Source organism: Falco peregrinus, chromosome 3 (assembly GCF_023634155.1).
Source record: "Falco peregrinus isolate bFalPer1 chromosome 3, bFalPer1.pri, whole genome shotgun sequence".
In the NCBI taxonomy this organism is placed as follows: Eukaryota; Metazoa; Chordata; class Aves; order Falconiformes; family Falconidae; genus Falco; species Falco peregrinus.
The window spans coordinates 29,727,576-29,752,046 of NC_073723.1; the positions used below are offsets into that span (position 1 = coordinate 29,727,576).

Sequence of the window (24,471 nt, forward strand, 5' to 3'; positions counted from 1 at the left end):
TTTTCTCCTGGACTGCCTTCCTACCACAGCCCCAGACAGAACACATTGGGCTGAGAGCTCTGAAAGGAGCTGCCCAACAGGAGCTCTATTCCTCGGTCTTTTGGTCATATGAACTATGGCTTCATACAAATGTTTTATCCTGTTTGTACTTTTCTTTCCTCTCCCATGTCTTTAATAAAATCCTCAGAACATGGTCAATTTCTTAATTTATTTATCCTGTCTAAGCACAATGATACATTCCTTTCAAAGCAGTTTTGAAATCTCAGTTGTAAAATGCTATGTCAACTCTAAATCCCCTATAGTGAAAAAAAATTCCAATATTAATGCCATGTGTTTTAATAGAACTTTCTATTCTAACAAGATTGAAATATGGCCTTAGCTTCAGAGTGGAAAAGACTGAACACAAATTCTAACATTGTCCTTTGTTGGCTAATTCACCAAACTTCGTTTCGATCGGGGAAAATTCATTTAGCAAGTGTATAACATTTGTTGAGAATAGAAAGAAAATTAAATAAATGATGAACAACATTTTGCAAGGGCTAAGATATGAACACTGAACTCAGACCCATATTACCAAAATAATCTTGGTAACATATGGATTAAAACAATTACTGAATCAGTTTCAAGTAATGTTCCAAGTACAGCATGTACTCCAAATACTGCTGTCTATATAGAGGGTCAAAACCAAATAGTTATTTATAAAGCTGATGGTTTCTGATTTTCATGAGAAAGGGATTTGATGCGAGTAGGTGGAAAACCACTGTTGGTGTCACCATTTGCTTACCTTCAATTCTGCATCCATGGCAAAATTTTTCCCAACTGAGATCACACCCACATAGAAATACACCAAAACCAAGGGTATTCAAATAATCTAGAAACATTTTAGTGAAACAACTTAAGAACTGAAACTCTAGCTCAAACACATTTTAATGACGGTTATCTCTGTGCATGTGTGTGTGATGCATATAAAAAGTAAGTACTAGCAATCACCATTTTATTTTCTCCAAACCCGGGAATTAATATAAACCATACACAGGGTTGAAGCAGTACTGGGCAAATATTGTTGAATATGTAATTGCACTCAGCATTCAGACTGCTGTGTATGTGCCCGCATTCCAGAACTGTTCTAGAAGGTGTGCCCAAAATTACTGTGTTTATCCTGAGAATAAAACCCAGTCTCTAAGAACAGTCTTCCTGCTTTCTAAATAGCTTTATGTTACGAATGAAGCATTGCATACGTAGGATATACCATTGGTATACATTCAGCTCATGCAGTTTTGGCTCTCTCCTGGAGCACAAACAAGGCCAACTCATTATTCTGACTAGTAAGCCTGACACGGGCACTAAGAAAATCATATATAGGCCTATTGAGCTGCACAGCCTCCTGTGACCATCCGTTCTACTACATAGCGGCTACCTGATGACTCATAGCTAATGACTCACAGCTAATGAGACTTATGGATGAATTTTAACACTGTATTCATGTTAATAAGAGAATTAGCCTCCCTTCCTCAGTATGGCAGAGAAGCAGAACTCCTTCCCAGACCTCAGAATAATATTTTACAGTCTTAGGCACACACAGAGATTAAGATCAGGTACCAGACTGCTCCAGGCAGTTAGGCAGTGCTATAAATTAAGGAAGCAGAAATACATAAAACCAAGTGGCCAATCTTTCTTATATTTGAAGCTGCACACTCAAATCCTCATGTGACAGAGTTACAAAAGCACTCCTGAGACATGGGACAACTGGGAGAGGGGAAGGAGCGGAGCTCCAGAACTAGTTCACAGATGGAGGGTAACAATAGCCGGATGGACCTGGGGTGAGGGTACCGCTGGGTGTCCTGCAGTGCCAGCCTTGGGAGCCTTGTCTGCCCCTCCACCTCCCTGGATTGCCAATATGCCAGTCTACACACAGCAGCTCTTCACTGACTCGGGCATCATAGTGACTGGCCTCAGCCTGAGAGGATGACTCCTGAAGCTACCTGGAATGACTCACAAGCAGCACAGGTATCACAGGTACTTCCAAAACACCTGTTACTATTCTAGTAATTCTGGACTTGAAAAATCGCTTATGCTGCTTGACCTGAAAACACTAACCATAATTATCTGACAGGAGTTAATATTTGTTCACTTCGAAGAGAAACAATCCAGACAAATCATAAACTGAGAACCAATAAGCATTTTTCTTTTTTCTCCTTCCTCTTGTTCCACCAAACTGAGTAATGAAGTACTCTTCATTAGTTTACTGGGGCAAAGCTACCTTCCATAGGGACACTACTGCTCTTTCTGATTTTTCTGATTCTTACTCGGCTGCACACCACCACACCTTTTAAGTCAGAATCGCACGACATTGTGTTACGAAAGCCTACCTCTGTAGTGGTCCCAATGTCAGCAGATGGGCTGTATGTGCTGGTATCTGGTGGAGCGGTACCAATGCTACTTTTAACTGGAGAGCTAGGAGGAACAGGTCCTGTCATGGTTTCAGTATAGACAGAAGACTGATATAGAATTCCTTTCCTCTGAACTTTATTCCAAACTTTACTTGTGATCTCAGCCAATTCATATAGAAGCTGCATCTAAAAGAAAAAAAATACAACCCACCTTTAATTAACCTTTCCTTAATGAGGTGAAGGAAAATCAAAATCCTCCACTGAGACTTTGAATGTAGCTGAATTGAACTTCTCACCATATATATTGTTCTGATAAGCAACTACATTGCAATTAAAATAATTAACATTAGTTAGAGAATAGTGATTTTGATAGAAATAATCCATGTTTTGTCTAAACATATGCTAGGTAGCTCATAAAACCGTAACCAATAACATAGTCTTGTAAAACGTTTATTAAAATCAATTTTAACAATTAAACAAAGGTAATTTATCATATATTTTGTATGTACAGATACTGCCTCTAGAAAAAGGCAAACATAAACTTTATGAAATACTAACAATGCAAAAATTATTCATTTAAATCATATTAAAACAATGGTCCCACAGAGCATATGAAACTGTGCTGGCTTTGGAAGAACATCCACTATCAAACTCAACAGTCTCCTAGCATATGTCATTCCAATATTCAGAAATGCACTGTTTAGCTTGCACATTGTTTGACTCAGTTCTAAGATATTTACACAAGTTTTTGTAAATAAGCATTAATCACTGAATTTGTATGACAACATAGTGCAATATACTGTATAAAACCAGCTAAGAGAAAACTGAAAACAATATATAAGCAGATCCACAGCTGGATACCATACCCAACTTGCCATTATAAAAAATGGAAATTCTCATATTTATAAGAACTTTAAGCCTCAGGACACATCTACTCTATGAAGCTGGCTTCTTATGTGGGCAGAACAGATGCAGAAAAACACTGTTGTCAATCTACATTTTGATATAAAACAGTACTTGATTTTGTGCGTGAGAATGTGTGATGAAGTCTCTAAGTACATGGTACAATCCTTTCTTAAGATGTGAAGTGCTGGAATTTTATGAAAAACTTGTTAATTCAGCTTGGATTTTCTTTTGAAGTTTCAAGGCTTACACTGAGCAGGTCATATACTTTTTTGACAGAATTTTTCCTTAAATGAGATAAACTTCTCAGTACACTTTTTGTTTGTCTGTAGATTGCTCTGTATATGAAGACAGTAACTCTGGCTGTGGTAAAAAGCTGTTTTAGTTACGCTGTAAAATATTTTGAGTCTGTAGCACTCACTCTGATGTGCACTGGTAACCTTTAAATTACTAATTAAATATTTCTAAGTTTTCTTGAGTCTTTTCCATGTAATGCAGGAACATCAACTAATAATGTCCATCTGATTGATTGAGTAATATAACATTAACTGGTGTTGACACTTTGCTGGCAAGACAGGCTCTAGAAAATTAATAGGATACAGGCACATGTCCAAATCGTACATGCTTGCAACCTCCTCTCCCACAAAATATTTTTTGGTCAAGAAACCAAATGATAATTTAAGCTATACTTGTCTTAATACAGAAGGGGTTCCAGAAATTTAATTATGCTACTGATCATAATGGCACAAAATAACACAAAAGAAGAAATTCTGTGTTTACATACATACTCACACGAGGTAGAGAGGTTTGTCATCAGCTGATCCAGTGCTAAGGAGTTTAAATCTTATTGGGGTTGCAACAGTTATAATCACTAAAGCTTATAATTACTTATGTTACGAGAGAGATATTTTTTTAAAAAAAAGCTCAGGCTAGAATCCTTGCAGCCACTCTGAAACAGTGGCTATTTCAGAGAGCAGTAGCCATTTCTCCAAACATTGCCAGCAACCAGCTAGCCAAGTAGTATGACCCTGGTACTCTACCCTGCTATGAAACCAGAGACAAACCAACAAATTCACCAAGAAAAAAGGCACACTTGGATTAGAGGGAGATTATATTCATCTAAATACATTAAAAAGTAGAAAATACCAAAAAGCCTCACACTAAAACCTCATTAAAACATAAAGGTGGCACGTTTCCACATGTAAATAAAATTTTAAAACTTCAGATCACAAGCTAAAGTTATCTATTTGATTTTTAATACACTTAATCTTATTCCATTGTTTGTTACTCATTAAAGTGGAAGGATTTCTACTTCTCTTGATGGCTGCACTTTTTCAGGTGAATAGCTTCAATATTTTGAAAATCCATTTCTGATTATATTAGAAGAGCTAATGTTAAGTGTTAAGTCCTCTTTCTTTTATAAGTACTTTTGAGCATAACAGTTAATATACAATAATTATTTTTAGTACACTCTATACAAGAGAGGAAAAATGGTATGACAAAAATAGGAATAACTCTGCCAGTATTTGTTAAAAAGTTTCCCCTTCTCACTGCTTCCACTGCCTCTTCAGCAAAACCACACATAACTCAGTAAGACCCCACTGACTACTTGGCAAAATCTGTGAAGTTCAGTATGCTACAGCAGTTTATACTTAAAAAGTAATACATTACTACAAAATTGAAAACTACAACAAAAGACAATACCCTGGCAATTTTGCATGCTGGAAGTATCTATTGATTTTAAAGGGATACAACCATTACAACATGGTTTCATATTACATCATAATAGCCATATAGTAAAATACTTCACCTTTGCTGCCACTTAACAAATTCAGCATCACCTACTTTAAGGCTGTAATCTTTAGATAAAATACAGCCCACCACTCTAAAGTATAATTTTATAGTTAATCTACCATGAATTTCACAGAACCATTTAGGTTGGAAAATACCTCTAAGATCATCAAGCCCAACTGTTAACCCAGGACTGCCAAGTCCACCACTAAACCATGTTCCTAAGCGCTTCATCTATGTGTTTTTAAAATACTTCCAGGGATGGTGATTCCACCACCTCCCTGGGAAGACTGGCCCAATGCTTGACCGCCCCTTCAGTAAAGAAAGTAGTCAATCGGTTTGCTACATGTACATCTCAAAATATTTACCAATTCTCTGAACAGCTGCTATATCAAGGTGAATTTTGTACAGTTCTATGAAAACTAATACAAACTAAGGCAAGTTTCCATAGGCTGTGAAATTATCACACATGAATTCATTAAACATTGTGGAAATTCCACGAAGTTGCAAAGCAAAGCTTTCCAAAGTCTTTAAATATAACATTAAAAATGCTCAGCAAAATCGTAATTTTGTCCATTCCTATTTATACATTTATAACACAGCAGCAACCCTTTCTGTGTGCAAACACACCTGTCATAGAGCTTTACAAGTCTGAGAAGACCTTGCTAAGGCTGGTCAATTTTTTTATTTGAGGCTGGTAAATTTTTATTTGCCACATCCAGAGTGCACTCTTACTCCACCAGCCCTCTTCCTAGTGCGTGAGCCCATACAGTGCAAAAGACAATGGCATATAGTAAGTGAGTCAGAAATAACTCTGATAGAAGGCAGTGGTGAGTGGGGCAGGAAACCATACACTGAGGATAAAACACACTGTTTAAATCACTTGCTTCATTCATAGAACATGGAATGAGGCAAGGCGAAAATTGCATGTAACTGAGAAACATATTGTAATGAGTACACACAAAAGGGATAACATTAAAATTATATCAGCCACCTTAGCTTTTGCATTCCCAGACCCGGGCCATAGGTCCCTAAACCTTTACAAACGTGATGTGCTGTCTATCAGATCAAAATTGTAATACTTAGTGTTCCTTCCCTGTCTTTCAAGTAAAATCAAGCAATAAACAGTCCATTTTGTCCATGACGCCCTTTGAAAAATCTTGCCTACAGCTGAAACTTAGGAGCACACAGCATAAGAATGCAGAGCCCTACTCAGACCTGAACAGATTTGTAATTCCCAGCAAAAAGAGTGTTCTCTCCAGCACCACTAGAAACGTTGCAACTTTCAGGAAATTGTTATTCAAGCTGCAGTCAAGATTACTCGATTTTGCACAGAAAACCTGCTTTATTTGGAACTACAACAAACTTGACTTAGGTCAGTAAAATACAGGGTGCGCTTTCTGAAAATCTAGCAACACCTTTGCCTTTCAATAAACATAAATGAGGTGGTAACTTCTGTTTACACACATTGAACTGTTTGTTTTTTCCTTTACTATAGGATACCATTGTTTGCCTAAAAAACATTTTATGTTCGAAGAAATGCTAGTTCTGGGAAAATATGGTAAAAAAATTACATTAAACCACTTCAATATATGAATCCACAGTGACAGCTGAACAGCACCACAGCATTTAGTGGTACATCTGCAATTCATTTCACTCCATCAGCCAAAAGATGCATTTATACTGTAGCTATTACATTTTGAGAAGAGTTTAAATTACAAAACATGAGAGAGCTTCAAAGCAAATCTTAATCTAAGCACCTTGATCTTGATGGCCCAGTTAAGAAAAAATTAAGATAGAAGAGACCTTCTTCAACCAAATGCAAAACAATTGAACTTAAATCAAGTTATTTTTAATTTCCTTTCATAAATCAATTAAATGTACCAACCTGGGGGTTGGAGCATTTTATTTCAAGGGACTCAAGGTCGACATGGAGGCAGACAACAAATGAGTGTCTGGATTCTGGCCCCGAAGCAAGCAGTTTCTGTGAAGTAACAGCTAAAGTAGAAGTACAGCCCATTGGTTCCACTAAATTAAGTGTCATCTGTTGTCCGAGAAGAGTATATATACTGAAATGATGCAGACTAATAGTCCACGGAAAAGCATCACCTAATGATTTAAAAAAAAAAAAAAAAAAAAAAAAAAAAAAAAAAAAGGGAAACAGTTAAATAATTGCATAATAAAAGCCAGGCCATTATTTTCTGAAAAATCAGTAAAGGCCTTATCCTAAACCCCCTTAGAAATCAGCAAGTGCAATCAACAACCATTAAACTGATCTCAAACTGTCACAAATATAATTCCATCATCAATTCCATTCAATACCTCAAAATCTAAACAACAGTAACACAATTTTTGCAAGTTTATTTTTAAAAAAATGAAATCCATTGGGAATTTTGATCCCATACTGTGAACAAATGTGTACAATACAGTCTTTAAAAGAAGTCTTTTTGCTTTGTATGATTTTCCTCAAACTGAGGAGTATCCACAAACCACTCCACACTTATTTCAGCATATGGATGACAGAGGCAGTTCCTTACATTATGTTCTTACACGTTTACAGGTTTTAATACTAAAAAGGAGAATTTTCTTCTTCCCAAAAATTTACAGCTGGCATCTCAACAAGGTGGTGGTACAGAGTAAAGCCTATTCCAATGCACTGCTCAGCTAAGTGAGACCTTGATCACAGTGCAGCTCTTTCCACTGCCTCCACTTAACTTCCTACAAAGAAAATGGTGATGCATTTTGTAAAAACAAATTCCTACAGACATACACTGAGCACTTAATTTCTTACATTTAGGAAGGAACCTACCCAAAGAAGTGGTTTGCAGCCTAACATGAATTGTTATCAAGAATAATTCATAAAGGAATTGGCAGTGTCCAGCTGAACACCAACATGCCTGCAAGTTTGGTACAATCCATTTTCTTTAAATTGTCAACAGATGGGAAAGAAAAGGAAGTTTTCAAAGTAGGACCACTGAGAGGATTATTTGGGTAGGTCTTTAAAAGGCCAACAGGAACTCTTCTTAGTGAGAGAAAACCTTCAACAGCTCTACCAGCTAGAATTGAAAGGAACTGAGAATACAGATTATGGAAACTGAAACAGAATCCCTGTGGTGGGCTGACCCTGGCTGGATGCCAGGTGCCCACCAAAGCCACGCTATCGCTCCCCCTCTTCAACTGGACCAGCAGAGAAAATATGGTGAAAGGCTTGTGGGTTGAGATAAGGACAGGAAGATCGTACAGCAGTTACCATCACAGGAAACACAGACTTGACTTGGGGAAATGTATTTTATTGCCAATTAACACCAGAGTAGGATGAATGACAAATAAGAACAAATCTAAAACCACCTTCCCCTCACACCTCCCTTCTTCCTTGGCCCAACTTCACTCCCTTCTCTGCCTCCTTCCCTCTGAGTAGCGTAGGGGAACAAGGAACAGGGACTGGGGTCAGCTCCTCACACATTGTTTCTGCCACTCCTTCCTCCTCACGCCTCCCCCCTGCCCCAGCTGGGTCCCCCCACGGGCGCAGCCCCTCAGGCACAGCCGGCTCCAGCGTGGGTCCCCGCGGGGTCACAGCCCGGCCAGCAGCCCTGCCCCAGCCCGGGCTCCTCGCCATGGGGCCACAGGTCCTGCCAGGAGCTGCTCCAGCGTGGGCTGCCCATGGGCTCACAGCCGCCTTCGGGCACCCACCTGCTCCGGCGTGGGGTCCTGCACGGGCTGCACGTGGGGATCTGCTCCAGCATGGACCTCCCTGTGTCACCAGCCTGCCGCACCGGGGGCTGCACCACGGGCTGGGGGAGAATCTCTGCTCCGGTGACTGGGGCACCTCCTGCCCCTCCTGCACGGGCCTGGGGGGCTGCGGGGCTGCTGCCCTCACGTATTCTCACTCCGCTCTCCCAGCTACTGTTGTGCAGTAGTTTTTTCCCCCTTCTTAAACACGTTATCCCAGAGGCGCTACCAGTATCACTGATGGGCTCAGCCTCAGCCAGCAGCAGGGCCATCTCAGAACCGGCGGGAACTGGCTCTGTCAGACACAGGGGAGCTTCTGGCATCTTCTCACAGAAGCCACCCCAGTAGCCCCCCGACTACCAAAACCTTGCCACACAAACCCAGTACAATCCCAAATACGGTAACTGGGTCCTGGAGAAAGAATTTACACTCTACAAGAGACACTGAGCCAAAACCCCAAGAATGCTCAACAGATATGAGAAAAATGAGATAAAGATACATAGGTAATTCTTGTTTTACCTGAAAGATACGGTTCTTTGCTTTTTAGAAGTACAAAAGCGTAACAATTATTTCAGGTTTTGGGTACACTGGGATGGGCCCTCGAAGTCTCACAGGGCAATAAAGAATTCAAAGCAGTGTATTTAAACAATATATGGAGAATGTATTTGCTGCCTGCTGTGGCCTGTGGTCAACACCATCCCACTGAGAAATCACAGCACTAAGAAACAGCACAAATTAAATTGTGATTACTTAAAGGAAACTTTAAAATAAAGTTTTGAAATTAAAATAAAGCTGGATGCAAACATCTTTGTACCATATTATTTTAGTAAGAGTTCTATTGTTTCCTCCACAGGTGGCATCAGTAATAAATTTAGATGGTCAGGACTGTGTATCAGAAGAGTCCGTGTGTCTCATCCTAAGAAAAAACTGAAAACCTGAGTAGTTTATTTTGAAGCTATTGCGTACTGAAGAATTCAACTCAACCAAAGGAACTTGAAATACTTTGGAAAGGTTTCAGATCAGAAATTTTGAAGTAGTTAGCGATTTTTTCCAAGTTCAGTCAGCCAAGAAATATAAAATATTAATTGTAATAGATGGAAAAAAATCAGATACAAAGTCAACACTAATGACACGTTTCTATAATCAATATGCATGAACTTTGTTTTTCTCCATTTAAAAAATATTTGTTTCTAATGTATCCATTAAGACACTTAAACTGCTTTGATAATGTCTTAAAATTTACAAATACAACTTTCAGATCTTTGGGAGTTGACTGACCTAATCATCAGACAAGTTTCTAAGAACTGGCATTCAACATTTTTCTATTTGCAATAGCTTAGCAATACTTCTTTCCTACAGAGTATCTGAATGATTTTTCCAGTCTATATAATTACCAATTTTTGATATGTGCAAGCACTTTCCCTGGTAGTTATTTGATGCACTTTGTTTCTTAGCTAGAGTTAATACTTACAATAAGCCTTTCCATATGTAGGACATACAATATTGATAAATGTACATAACTACTAATAATTGTTCTGTTTGCTCTCACTTTTATGTGACACACTATTTTAAAAACCGCATCACAGAAGTGGCAGTTCTACACCACGTTGTGTATACAGCGTTGACAGTTGTATGAAGAGAAATTTTGTTTGTTTAGATTTAGTAATGGTAGGAGAGAGATCATGAAATCTTTGTCATGCATATGATCTGGAATCTATTCCCAGGCTTGCTAAAGGTGTTCTTTGGAATCTTCAAAATGCATCTTGACTGCTTTGTCTTAGTTTCTCTTTCTGTACCCACACTGCAGGGTCTTCCCTGCATGTGGAAACATGGATTTCCAATACGCTTATGTTCTCATGCAACATGCAATGTTTAAAAATACAAAACTGCAAAACATTACATGTTAGGTCACTGTTGTGCCTCCTCCCAGTCATGCAACAGGGAAGCAGTTGCAGGGCTGCATAATCTTAGATGCACCCAGTCAAAAGCCCTAAGGGCTCTGCCCAAGTCCATAGCTTACTTTCAGCAGATGAAATTTAGTTCCACAGACTTCAAATGTAAGCACAAACACACAGGCTTTTCTAACTGAAACCCAGCTCCTAGACAGCTCTAGCAGCTGAACAGAACATTAACAAGTTGTTTATGCAGAACTTCATTGCTATTCTGATACTGAAGAATGTCACAAAAATGTAAGTAGTAATATTATAGTCATTAACCATAATATATAAATTAAATACAATAATTACCATGGTTTACACATGGTGACAATGAATATAAACTGAAATAAACTGAAAGAGGGTAGATTTAGATTAGATATTAGGAAGAAATTCTTCACTATGGGGGTGGTGAGCCCCTGGAACAGGTTGCCCAGCGATGCCCCATCCCTGGAAGTGCTTAAGGCCAGGCTGGATGGGGCTTTGGGCAACCTGGTCTGGTGGAAGGTGTCCCTGCCCATGGTGGGGGGTTGGAACTAGATGATCGTTAAGGTCCCTTCCAACCCAAACCTAATTCTATCATTCTGTGAAATACCATGCTATCTGAATGTCAAATATCAATCTCAGAATCTACAGAAATTATTTTTCAGTTATATTGATGTTAAGCATTTTTCAGTTTCTAATGCAAGATGATAACTTCTAAGAATGCCAATATACTGCTGCTCTATTTAAAACATTTAACTGCCTTTTTTGCAGGTTTATATCTTTATGCTTCTATTATATTGTACTAGTTTATGACCAATACATTTCATTTTAATTAATTCATACACTACTATTAGAAGGCCTAATATTTCCCTACAAGTCAATTGCCAACTAATTGAGTTCAAACACATGCTACAAAAATCTGTACAAAAGGTTATATAATTTGTCATATTTCACAAACAAAAGCCATCTCAGATTAAAATATTTGGAATGCAGGGATTTACATGATTGTCAGTATACTACTATCTATATGAGAACATGAATATGATATCTAGCAATATCAACAACAATTTTAAGATATTTTGAATACTGGTTTCTAAAATGTATTTTACTGTGTCTTACCTGAATATCTGTATCTTACTGTATCTGACATAACCAAACACCAAACATTTTTACAAAGATGAATTCATAAAAGTTACTGGTATAAACCTAAAGAGGAACATTTCACATGTACCAGATAAGGATTCTTGGGGCGGGGGGTGGGGGGAGAAATTGAAGCAGGGAGAGCAGAGTAAACAGACTGAAAAAAGCAGTAAGCAGTAACTAGTTTAAGGATATGAGTGGAAGCCAGGAAAAGATTCTAAACTAAAATAATCAAAATAAATAATTAATACTTAATTAATAATTAAATTAATAATCAAAATAAACTTCAAACCCAGGAAGATTTCATAGATGCCAAAAATGTTCTCTTTGTTACTCTAAATCTTAGTGCTTTACACTGAAGCAAAATTTTAGTTCCCTTCATAACTTAAATTTATTTTCCTATTATAACATTTTAAATTTTTGGAAGACCACTTAGCAGTCCATAAGTTCTGATCATAAAACATTTCTCACCCGACTGTAAATTCACCACATTTTATCTTATCACTACAGCTTGGGACTTAGAGAGTATATAGATGAACTGTTCAGCATTTGAAGTTGGATGTACACAAGCATGCACAGATAGTCACGACTCACCCTAACAACTTCTCTAAAGAAATCAGTTCTGCTAAAACTGAGTTTCTAACTATTTAATTTCTTCTTAGCAACAGTTTTACTTGAAGAGCTGCTACAAATAGGACAGAGTTCCCCTCTTCACAAGGAGCCAAAATGGAGAAGCCAAGGGTCAACAGGTACAAGTTGCACTGGGAGAGGTTTCATCTTGATATAAGGAAGACACTTTTTAAAGTAAGAACAATCATTCACTCGAACAACTTCTCCAGGGATGTGGAGGTTTTCAAGAAGCGACTGGGCAGGGTGCTGGATCATCTCATCTAGGCTCCCTTTGCCATGAAAGTTTGGATCAGATGATCATTCAAGGTCGCTTCCAACCTAGGCTGCCCTTTCATTCTGCGCTTCTATTTTGACACCCTCAGTGAATACTAACTCATGGATCTATCATCTGATTGATTTGAACCTTTTTATGAACTTAGGTAGTTGTATTTGTTATTCAGCATAAGTTCAACAGAATATCTCATTCTTTACATAGATAAATCCATTTCTGTTTGTATATTACTTAGCATGACTGAGCTAAGGAACGTTTCTGAATTGAAGTACTGTACTTAAAATGTTCTTTCAAGTATTCCTACAAACTACCATTACCTCAGAAAACAATCCTATCAGAAGTTTGAAAATAAATGGAAAGACCTGATTGTGGGATACTGTACGAGATATGTTAAAAGTATGTTGAGCTGCTGAGTTCAGTAAGTCTCTGAGAAGGCTGTAATATCCCCAAATGATGGTGCGACTATGCTCCCTTCTCCTCTTCTAGTTTTCCCACGTAATAAGAAAAATGTATGTGAGCACACAGCTTTCTTAAAAGTAACAATGCATCCTTGTAAACAAGCTTTTTGCTTATATCTTCTTTATAAAAGAAGGAATGATTCAAAAAATAGTTTCCAGGAAAAGCAAGGTTGAATAAATATAATTTCAGAGGGATGGTAACATGTCTTAAGAATGATGGTATGTCTCTGAAATCTTGTTCAAAGACAGAATGCAAATTAAGAGACTCTCCCCATAAGAGTCCATGAAAATTAATTACCTCTACATGGGAAGAAACAAAGAAGGTGCTTAAAAGCTTTGAAAAAAATATTTTTAATAGCCTGTTTAAGGGGGCATTTTGGCATGGGAGAAGGCAATAGCTCCATTACAGAATCAAAAATATCAAGATTGTGAGAACTTCTGTTTGGCATTATTCCCAGAACACAAAGCCACATACAAATAAATTCCTTACCATAGGCTTTATCCCAGCCAGGAGGATTCTTTTCTCTCACTAGGATCCTTCCTCCAAATCTGCATTTGACAAAACTCAAATAACTTCTTACTTTCATAAACGGTTTAAATTACATCATTGGTTTAAAACCAACTGAAGACTTTGGTTAAATTTATCTATCTTTCATCTGTCGCAATGATTAGCAAATTAGATAATTCCTACGAAAAGTTATTAGGAAAAAGACATATACCTTTCTCTCTTTCTTTCTTTTCTTTTTTTTTTTTTTCCTTTTCAGTTGGCAACATCTCCAATATGACTTTCAGTATTAAAAACTATGATTTAATTTTGTTGCTGTGAATTAAGGCAGAGGAGAAGCCTTATATACGTACATATATATATATATACACACACAGAGAGAGGTCCAATATAAGTGACAGAACAAAGGGAGAGGGAAGAGTGTTACAAATCCAAATGAATCTCAGAAGGCAGGAGTAGCTCCTGAATGTGCTTTTGACTTAATTTTTCACAGCATACACTTTATAATTGTTTACAGTTCAGCAATAAGTATCCAGTAAACAGAGTAACTTCCCGAGAAAATGCTGTCACAAAAGCAATGGAACAATTGCTGCAGCTCCCTCTCCTTACCTTCGAATGAATACACAAAACAGCAACAGTTCTTTCCAACTAATATAGTTCAAGAATACAATACTGAACTAACTGTACACCAGTGTACTGGTTTTGGCTGAGATAGACTTCATTTTCTTCATAGTAGCTGGTATGGTGCTATGCTTTGGGGTTGTAATGAAAACTGTTGATGACATGGGGATGTTTTAGTTCTTGTTGAACAGTGCTTGCACACTTGTTCTGCTTCTCACCCCACCCCACCAGCAAGGAGGCTGAGGGTACACAAGAAACTGGTGGGGGACACAGCTGGGACAGCTGACCCAAACTATCCAAAGGGATATTCCTACCACATGACACTGTGCTTAGCAATAAAAGCTGGGGGAAGGAGGAAGGGGAAAGACATTCGCAGTTATGGCATTTGCTTTCCTAAGTAACAGTTATGTGTGATGGAGCTCTGATTTCCCAGAAATGGCTGAACACCTGCCTGCTGATGCAAAGTAGCCAATTAATTCCTTATTTTGCTTTGTTTTTATGTGCAGCTTTTGCTTTACCTATTACACTTTCTTTATCTCAACCCATGAGTTTTCTCACTTTTACCCTTCCGATTCTCTCCCCACACCAAGGGGGAGTGAGCAAGTGGCTGTGTGGGGCTGAGCTACCTACTGGGTTAAACCACTACAACCTTCTGTGAATTTCTGTGAAATTTTACACTTAGTTATGATGAATGCCATTAAAATAAAACCAAACCCAAGACTCAAGACTGTTAAGGATACTTGCCTCATCTATTTCCAATACACACTTTTTTGTATTAATTTCTGTAGAACAAGATTTTTACATCAGTATTTCTTCAGAATACTGCTGCAAATCCATTTTACCATTTACTTTGATAATTGCTGGGGGCTCTCTTTTAAAAAAAAAACCAAAACGTATTGCATAAACAGCTTAATTTCACTTGCTAGGTCCTTTGCAGCTTATCCCCTCCTTTCATTTCTCAATCAGTCATGGAATGTTAAAAGCCGATTCTTCTCTCAAATTGGTCTACAACTCAAACCTCTACCAAATATTAGCTTTTCAAACAAGAACTACTGTACTTTTTCTCAGCCTATGCACAAGAGCAGCCCCCCATAAACACTTGTTCAAACCTTCTCAATTTTTTTCTGGTGAAATCTCTATAAAAACCTTACTACAATCCCTACAGATTGTAGTCAACAACACAGTTGTTGACTATCATGATGACCAACGAAGTCTCATTCTTTTCTTTTGATAGTTTGCTATATTTATTAATTTCTTTTCTCACCTTACATTGAATCATAGAATATCTCAAATTGGAAAGGACCCATAAGGATCACTGAGTCCAACTCCCTGCCCCTTGTAGGACTACCTAAAAGTAAATCATATGACTAAGAACATCATTAAGGTGAATTTTGAACTCTGACAGGGTTGGTACTATGATCTCTTCCCTATGGAGCCTGTTTCAGTGACCAACCACCCTCTCAGTGAGGAACCTTTTCCTAATTTCCAGTCTGAATGTTAGATCCAAGACTGGGTTGGGATGTTTTTGGTTGCTTTTTCTTTCCCTTTTTTTTTTTTTTTTTTTTTTTTTTTGTTTTGGATTGGCTTTGGTTGTCTTTTTTTTTTTTTTTTTTTTTTTTGCCAGCAAAGGTGGCATGAGAAGCGTTTCCTAACCTGCCTCTATTCTGTCGTGGAATTCACAACTCGCTGTGCCCTGCTGTTGTGTCAAATCAACTGTTTGTGGCTACACAGTAACTTGAACGACAAAACCAGTGGAGGTAAAAATTGCACTTCTGAATTGTTTTGGCTTCAACAAATATACAAAATATATCACAGAACTAACTCTTTGATGATGAGTTTCACTTTAATCTCCATGGGGCAAACCTTGTCATTAATATTTCTAGCTATCAATAATACATAACATACTGCTAAAAATGCAGCACAACATCAGTAGTTTTCAAAATAAAATGAAGATCACGTCCATAACAGTAAAAAATGGAAATTAAAGAGTACGCTTTTTTGAGTTTATCACACTACCTTCTTCCAGAATAGGTCTCAGCACAACAAAGGGAATCTCCTGCAGTGGTTCCATGTGTTTGTGTCCAGCACTCATAATCTTTATTTGGGGCAAGCAGACAACAAGTGTGCCAGGCATACTGGCTTGTCCATGGTACCAGCTTCGCACAGTCCCAGGAATGTCGCCCGATACAATAGTACTTGGGGAAGGCAGGCTCTCATTCGGAAAGAATACACAACAAGATTGCACTTCAAGCTGAAAAAACAAAGGCAAGAAAGATCTCTCAGAAACAGATCACCATTTCCCCCCCACTGCCCCCTGCTGTGGAGTATTCAACTTGGTACAAAAATCTCGGGATACTCATCCATCACAGTTGACTGAATATAGTTTTAGCTTTTAGTTGAATTAAGAGGAAAGATGACACAAAATGTTGGAAAACAATATATTCTTGTAAATTATGATTATGTGACGGGTGGAAAGAAGTGTGATTTTAGTCTATAAATTTGATCAGAAAGGTGCTGCCATATAAACAGAACATACATCTATCCACATTTCAACAGCTTTTTACAAGAAGTGTAACTGAGTCAGAAAATGTTCTCACAATAAAGCTGAGAAAGCCCTCCTCTTTTTGCAGTTCATTAGCTTTTGCTAGCAGTAGCTAAGCCTCTAGAATCAATCAACATTTTATATGCTGTTACTTTCTATAAAGACTTCTATAAAGGCCTATTTCAGGGAAAATTTTGTCTTTACAGTCAACAGTAATGAGCATGTACAAAATGTTAATCATCAGGTAATCTTGGAAAAATATAAACTTTAGTGAAAAACTGACTTTAAAATAAATAGATAGGTGCATACATACAAAGAGAAATGAAGACAGTTCACAAAGTTTATACAGCTTTTGTCCTGTTTTCATTTCAAATCACAAGTGGTGCGCATAATTTTATATGAAACGGCACTTTTTTGTTCTTTCTTTTCAAGCAATGCTGTTACTCTGAAACATTTCTGACCATTCTGCCATCTTCTTATGAGCTTCTAGCAGGGCTGAGTGAGCCCAAACCAAGAACTGACTTGTTAACTCAGAGGTGGTGTAAACTCCGGCCTGTTAGTCTTCCTTGGCTCTTACGAGTAATATTCTGCACCTGGATATCAAATAGCCCTAACAGCCTCAACCCTTGAACACTTGGTTAAAGAGAACAAGCTATGATTCAGTTCATTTCTTCACATTGTTTGGAAAAGTCTAGTGTACAAAATGTTGGACACAAGATGTTATTTGTAGCTGTGATAAAAGAACATTTGTTTGCTGTAAACTTACGTAACAGAGTATTTCAATCTGACATAATTTAAAGACATCACAAAACTGATAAACAATGTTTGTACTCCATACCCTCCCCTAAAGGCTAGCAGTCCCTGAAGACCGCAATAGTGATTTGCAATAGAGCTGGAATTCCCCAGCACCATAAGTACTTTGCCAGCCTAGTGAAGAGAACACAGATATTCATCTTTATTTCAGCATTTTTGCGCCCTTTTGCTTAGACAAACTGACAAGAATTCACTGCAGAAAAATACAAGTAGAATTTTGCAAAAATAAATACATTGTTACATGAAGTCTGTGTTTGTTTCTAGTTTTAGAACTGTTTGAGTTGTAAAATGAAGTTAATTATATCTTTGATAAGTAGTTTATTGATCCAAGGTTACAGAGTGTACTTTATTTATACTGGATGAAAAGCAATGGTGTATTGTTACAGATGTAATAGATTTGGATTTTATTTTTTTTTAAACTGGTAAATTAGTCATTGTGTCAATTTGCAAAGATTTGTACAGTGACACATTAGATCATTTTCTGGTCTATTAGTAATAGACTGCAGGTCAAGCCATTGTGGGATAATGATAAATAGATGACAAAAGAACTTATGATCAGTATAACTTTTGTAACTTTTGTTTTATCAGAGTGTTTGCTGAGTAAACAGTGTATAAAAAATCATCCACTCTTCATATATATAACCATGACTAGTAAAGTCAAATGCTGCCTGGATATACAAACCACGTGGTCATAATAATCCAAAAATTGCACCAACTTGGAGAGATACTATACTTCATCGCACTACCACCAGCAGGATCTACAAGTGATGCTTTACAAAGAACTTTTGAGAAGAGATCTCAATACTCAGTAAAGTTTTTACACTTAATTTACAGTTTACTACAGCTTTGTACTGAAAATGAGTTGTTCAGATCATTTTTGTTTTATATTACTTTGCTGTATCAAGAATACAAGGAATACAAGAATACAAGGAATCATAAGTTTCACTCCTTCGAATGGCTGAGGGAAATTCATCTACTTTGCCATTCATTTTCAAACAACTGAATGGGAGCTGGACCATGAATTTTGGTAGGGCTTACATGACTGCATCAGGCCCTTCATATGTAATACTACAGATTTGCTAACAGGTATGGTTTGCTTACTCGTGTTTCATTTAAAGTTTTTGCAGGAATAAATGAATTTTGCAAAACATCATTGCAGCGTTTCAAAGGCACAGACAATGAACATATGGCAGAATTCTGAATTTCAAAGCAAATCATGCCATTGTTATAATTACTTAAGAAATTGCCCACTTGGATGCACAGCAGCCCAGTAAGTATAAAAACTGAATTGCACCTGTTGAAATTCACAGAAGCGGATTCTGCTTCCACACACCTATCAATGGAATTTATGTACATGTAGCCGACAGAATCTGGAGCTCTGTGTAATAACAAGTTCCAGTGAAGGAATGGGAGAGTGCACCTAAAATGATGGAATTATATGTTGGACAAAAGCGAGAATGCGTGCTGCAGATTGCTTCACCAATCGGAAAGTGCTTTAAAATATATGTAATCCAAATTCTTAAAATTAAACTACATCAATAGCATATATTAAAGCTATCATATAAATCTTTTTACACTTTTTAAATAACTGTTAAACTGTGTGTCTAAAATTGTGAATTTAATGTAAAATGTGACTGATTTATGTAACTGAATATAAATCTGCAGCAGTAAATCTTGCATTAATGTAAGGATCTGACAATCCAAGGGAAAGAAAATGAAGTAATCTGCCAGTAAGAAGTCCTCAAGCTGGGGGTCAGATCCTGTTCATGGAAACCATCTGGTTGGGACCCTCCAAGCCACACCAAACACAAATGATCTTTTAAAAAAATATCCTGTTCATTAATGCTTCGCAGCTGCACTGAGTGTTACTTCATTTTTCCATGGCAACATCCTTTCTGTTTCAAGGATCTTATTTCAGTTTTGGTAGCAACGTGTTCTTTTGCCAATACTGAACACATTCATGTGTTAAAGAGAAGGAATTATTACAAATTCTTGAAACAGAATAACCCTCTATTTTCATTTCTATTATGTCAAGGCCCATACATGCTAAGTAACATACACTAATGATAAACCAATGAGGTAAGCAGTGTTTTCGCTTCTACTTTTAAAAAGTTACGCAAACCATATTGCTCTAAGCTTTTAGTAACATACAAGCCTAAGAAAGGGCAATGACTTTAAGACTCCCATATGAAAAAGAAAGGATTAAGTTACTGGAACAAACAGAGTATTTTGGATTCCTATTTTTTAAAAAAGAGGTTATTGCTTGATAAAGAGAACAGTGAAATAGAAACTGCAAAAGAATTAGGTCTTATCAGCTGGGGAGGGCAGGTAGGAGAGACTGCAACAAAACAAGTGACATGCCATAATAATCCTGCACAAGTGCAGGAAGGACAGATTGTACAAGTCTTTACAGCCTTTCACGACAGCGATACCATAAGGAGATTCCCTTCCCTAATCCACATTTTATAGCTATATAAACCAATCGGAGGCATTGAAGATGACCCACAAGGTGACGCTCACATAAAGATGTCTCCTGGGAAGTGGCCTCTCTACGCATTAACCATGATCCATCATACGCTCTTATGCGGAAAGGCTAACATGTTTTTCTGAGAGTTTCAGGTACAGAATGTCTGTCATCTCATGACGACTCCCAAAACTGTAAAGATTGTCTCACATAAGGGTTCTGGTGCAGTCATTATTATAAAACCACATCTCAGCTTCTGACATCCAAATTAGCTCTTCCCAATTAGGCCATCCGCAGTTGAGCCAGACACACACAATTTTTTAGCATTTAAAAAGACAAGCCAAAAATTCATGTTTTGAAGCTAGACAAAAAGTAAAAATTATATAAATGGAAAGCAGAGCACATAAGTAAGAGAACTAGAACAGCAGGCAATCTGTACACAAAAATTAGTATAATAAGGATCAGTTGCATCTTCTCTGACTGCTTAAAGAACAGTGTCTCAGCACTATACAGTATTTCTATTCATTTCTAAGAAAACTTGAGTTTTAAAAAGTTTTTATTTAGTTATGGAAAATCTCATTTTTGTCTGTTTGTGGTAAGCGAGTGACTTAAGAAATCATCCTCTCTCATAAGTGCTGAATAACAGCTGATAGCTGTAACTGCTAAGTTACAAGTCACAGAATCTCTTCCTGACCCATGAATAAAGATCACCGTTCAAAGAACAGGAACTCTACAGTCAATTCCATCCTTACATTTCTGTTCTTTCAATCAGTGTTCCACTTTGACTAAAATTTTGTACAAGTTATATGCTTTAAAGAAAATATTATTTTCAATAATTTCAGGAAACAGACTCATTTTTTCAAATAATTTCAGGGATATTTAAAGGCATGTGGAATAGCTGGATAAGTTTTATATGTAATAATTACACTCTTATTTAGTTGGCATTCGTTGCAACATTACTCATTAATTCATTTGCTTTTAATACAGATCCTTCATTGTTCTCACTGGAATTCAGCATTAACAACCAATTAAAAATAATTGTGTTTATACTGCTCCACTATTTTAGCAACTATTAGTATGAAGAACACGTGAAGAGTATTACCCTCCTACACAGTGTAACTGCCAAAAAGACTTCAAGGCTGGATATAAAATCCTACAACAACTAAATAATAAAAACAACTTTTTATAGTGAAGTATGAAAGTCTTTTCACTTAAATACTAATAGCTTACCACAACTCCAGTGCACAAAATCTTCATGCAATGTTCTATCATGAGCAAGCCAGGGCTAGGGCTAAGCTAGTACCAGCTTTGGATCCAAAATAAACTTTCCAGTTACTTTGGTTCCAAACACATTTACTTACTCAAACTTCCACTAAAAGAATAATCCTTTCATGATTTTAAGTTACGAAGTTCTGTTTTAGCTGACGACAACTACAGACCTTTCTGTTCTACAATCATTAATAAAAGATCCAAAAACATGAAAATAGCTTTAGAAAAAAAACTTAGAGTCTAAGTGGCTCCAGTATTTAACCAGACAAAATATTCCAGAAATTTGCCTTTTTCATGCCAGGTGATAATAAAATACAGAAAATCTGTATGAATTTTACACATATATATATTTAGGTGTTTAATAAAATGCATATTATGTTTAATAAAATAAATACACAGTACTTGAATTGAAAAACAGTCAAAACCCTCATCATCTTATCCTCTATACGTTGCCTTGCACAAATTTCAGCTTTCCCATTTAGGCTGGTATTAAAGGAAAAAAGCTATATATATGCATTTGTGTCTTGAAAATATTTAAATAAAATAGACATAGGGACTACTAGCAATAAGAAAAAGCACAGCAATGATATCTATAAATCCTTTGCAGTTCACCAAGAAGGAGTACTGCATATTTGTTTGGAAGCACATTCTTGGACTTTTCCTGTGTGTGCTTCCTTGGAATCTGTTGAAACTTTTCGCAGGTAACACGTAACATCCTTCTGGCAAGACACTGGCACATACTTTACCAAGTATGATCAAAGCATACCAATGAAACATACCAGAAGCAAGCTGTTCTGTTAATTCATAGAGCCATTTAATGTCAATTTAGATAAAACCTAAAAATAGTTTCATATTTGTAATGATGAAAACTGAAAGAATGAGCACCTTAGCAAAAAACCCTGTAGAAAGTAAACAAATGTAGAAATCTTCTGCCAGTATTAGCTCTGATCCCTGAATGTATTATGTCTGAAGAGCAATATACCTACAAATTACTCTCTGAGAAAATATGTGCCCATCACTGTTAACAGCTTTCACCTCCACAAAATAACCCACTGGTTTGAACACAACCTTTATTTTTTGGGTTTGTTTTTTTTTTTTTTTTCTATTTGGTAACAGGCAACCTTCATTTTTAGCTGGTCGGTACCTTAAATTTCTTTGAAACGAATGGACTGCTGGCGGCTCACATAACAAAGAGTACCTTCAAAAATGTACCAGCAGAATACCTTCGTCCTGATTCCATTTTCCCCATTTATAAGGGATCCAGCTCTTCATCATCCTCATTATTATTTTGACTCAAACTGTGAGCCTCATTTATACAGGGAGTCTCACTGTGCTAGGTACCACCCAGACACATAACAAAAATACACTGCTTCCTCCACACAGTTTACAAATTATCTCTCTTGACTCCCCTTATCTAGCTATTTTAATCTCCAGTGGCAACAACATTAAGAAAGAAAGGAAAACAAGCAAAATACTCAGGAAACAATGATGAAAGAGGCTGGCTGCAACCTAGAGTTATAGAATGCATCTCCTCAACTTCAGTATGGTCTGCAATCAAGTTTTAAGTCTGAAGTTTTTGCTCAGGCAAAACTTAAACTTTCAAACTGTCTAGTCTTTTGAACCCAAAGGCCTTTGTGCATGAAGAAGCAGCAAAACAGACATAGGTTCTGAGATGCCCCTGTATATAAATAAATGTATTTCTTAGTAGGAAGAAACATGCATTTAACAGTTGCTTTCTGTCACCAATAGGGGGGGGTGTATTTTTAAAACTTTATTTTAACACAGTAGTTTTGCTACTATATGCTGGTGTGCCATAAAATACCAATCTCACAGAATGTACTGTTCAAAAGGCACAGACTATAATAATTCTAAATTAGGGTAATAATTGATATATACACTTGATACATACTTCGAAGATCAGAGTCCTAATTCTAGCATTTCTAAGCCATCTACTATTTGTTCATGCAGTCCTAACAATGGACTTCAGTATGCTGTGGATATCAGATTTTTGTTAATCACATCCATATATACTGCTACATGAAAACACTGTTTTTACTGATCAGCAATCACCATCTAGAGCAGTCTAGGATGAAACTGCCTAATCTGAGCGGTCATCTACTTGTCCTTTATGAAAGAGGTAGATAAGTAAGCAGCTGAGCCATCTGTTTAACACCATACTGTATCATACACCCCAAGGAAGTACTTAACATACACACTTTCCTCAAATACTTTTAGAAAGGAAGGTATTTTCTGCAAATCTAACGATGGGTAAAAAGGTGTATAGCTTACAGGAAAGCGTGACAAGAATTTTATCTTCATATGATTTTTTAAGGCTCTTCCCCTTAGATATAAAAAAAATATTTCAAAAACTAATATTCTAAAACCAAAGCCTTCTTTGCTTAATTTACCCAAACCTTGTATTTTATTTTTCATTCTGTAAGACTTTGAAACTACTGAAATAAGACAATAAAACTTTGGAGCTCCTTTAAAAACTCTGTAATAAAAAGCACTGGGATGCATAAAAAGTACCATAAAGTTTGGAAAGACATTGGGTTTTTTCACTTCCTTTTCATCTTACCTGAAGTGTAAGGCACTTAACTGCATTCCACACTATTCCAATAAATTCCTTCATTCTTTCTTCAGGACTTCTGCAGCTTTCAGATGAGTTCAGCATGGTTTTCACAGGAAGTGACAAAGGACGAGATTCTAATGCAAACAAAACTCAGTTACACAATTAATATATAACTAAATAATGTACTTACTGGTAGCAATGAAAAAGATTACTTATTTTAAATTCTAAGAGAGATTTTCTCTCATTGTTATCTCACTGTAGATGTGATAATAGTGTGTCTACTATTAGTTTTCAACTTGGCAATACAACTGTATCAGTTAAGCCTGGTGAGAAACACAATAAAATGAAATGCTTAAAGTTTTTCAAAACATAAACTGCTAAGAAAGTATTATGAAGAACGCTTGACCTAAGCAAGTTAAGACAGTTTTCAAAGAGTGATAATCTATTCTGTGAT

The 24,471-nt window shown here is 36.9% G+C and overlaps 1 protein-coding gene across 9 annotated transcripts in view; it reads right to left on the reverse strand.

Moving 5' to 3' along the window:
- VPS13B (vacuolar protein sorting 13 homolog B) overlaps window positions 1–24,471 on the reverse strand; it is a 478,583-nt gene that overhangs the window by 215,104 nt on the left and 239,008 nt on the right. For all 9 annotated transcript variants that reach the window (XR_008746679.1, XM_055800741.1, XM_055800742.1 and 6 more), the window contains 4 exons: window positions 24,024–24,151; window positions 16,374–16,608; window positions 6,973–7,193; window positions 2,370–2,576 (listed from right to left, as the gene is read on the reverse strand). Coding sequence is in view for 8 of the 9 variants with exons in the window: in XM_055800741.1 (XP_055656716.1) it covers window positions 2,370–2,576; window positions 6,973–7,193; window positions 16,374–16,608; window positions 24,024–24,151 (791 nt within the window). In the remaining variant the exon portion in view is untranslated. The remainder of the gene's footprint in view (window positions 1–2,369; window positions 2,577–6,972; window positions 7,194–16,373; window positions 16,609–24,023; window positions 24,152–24,471) is intronic.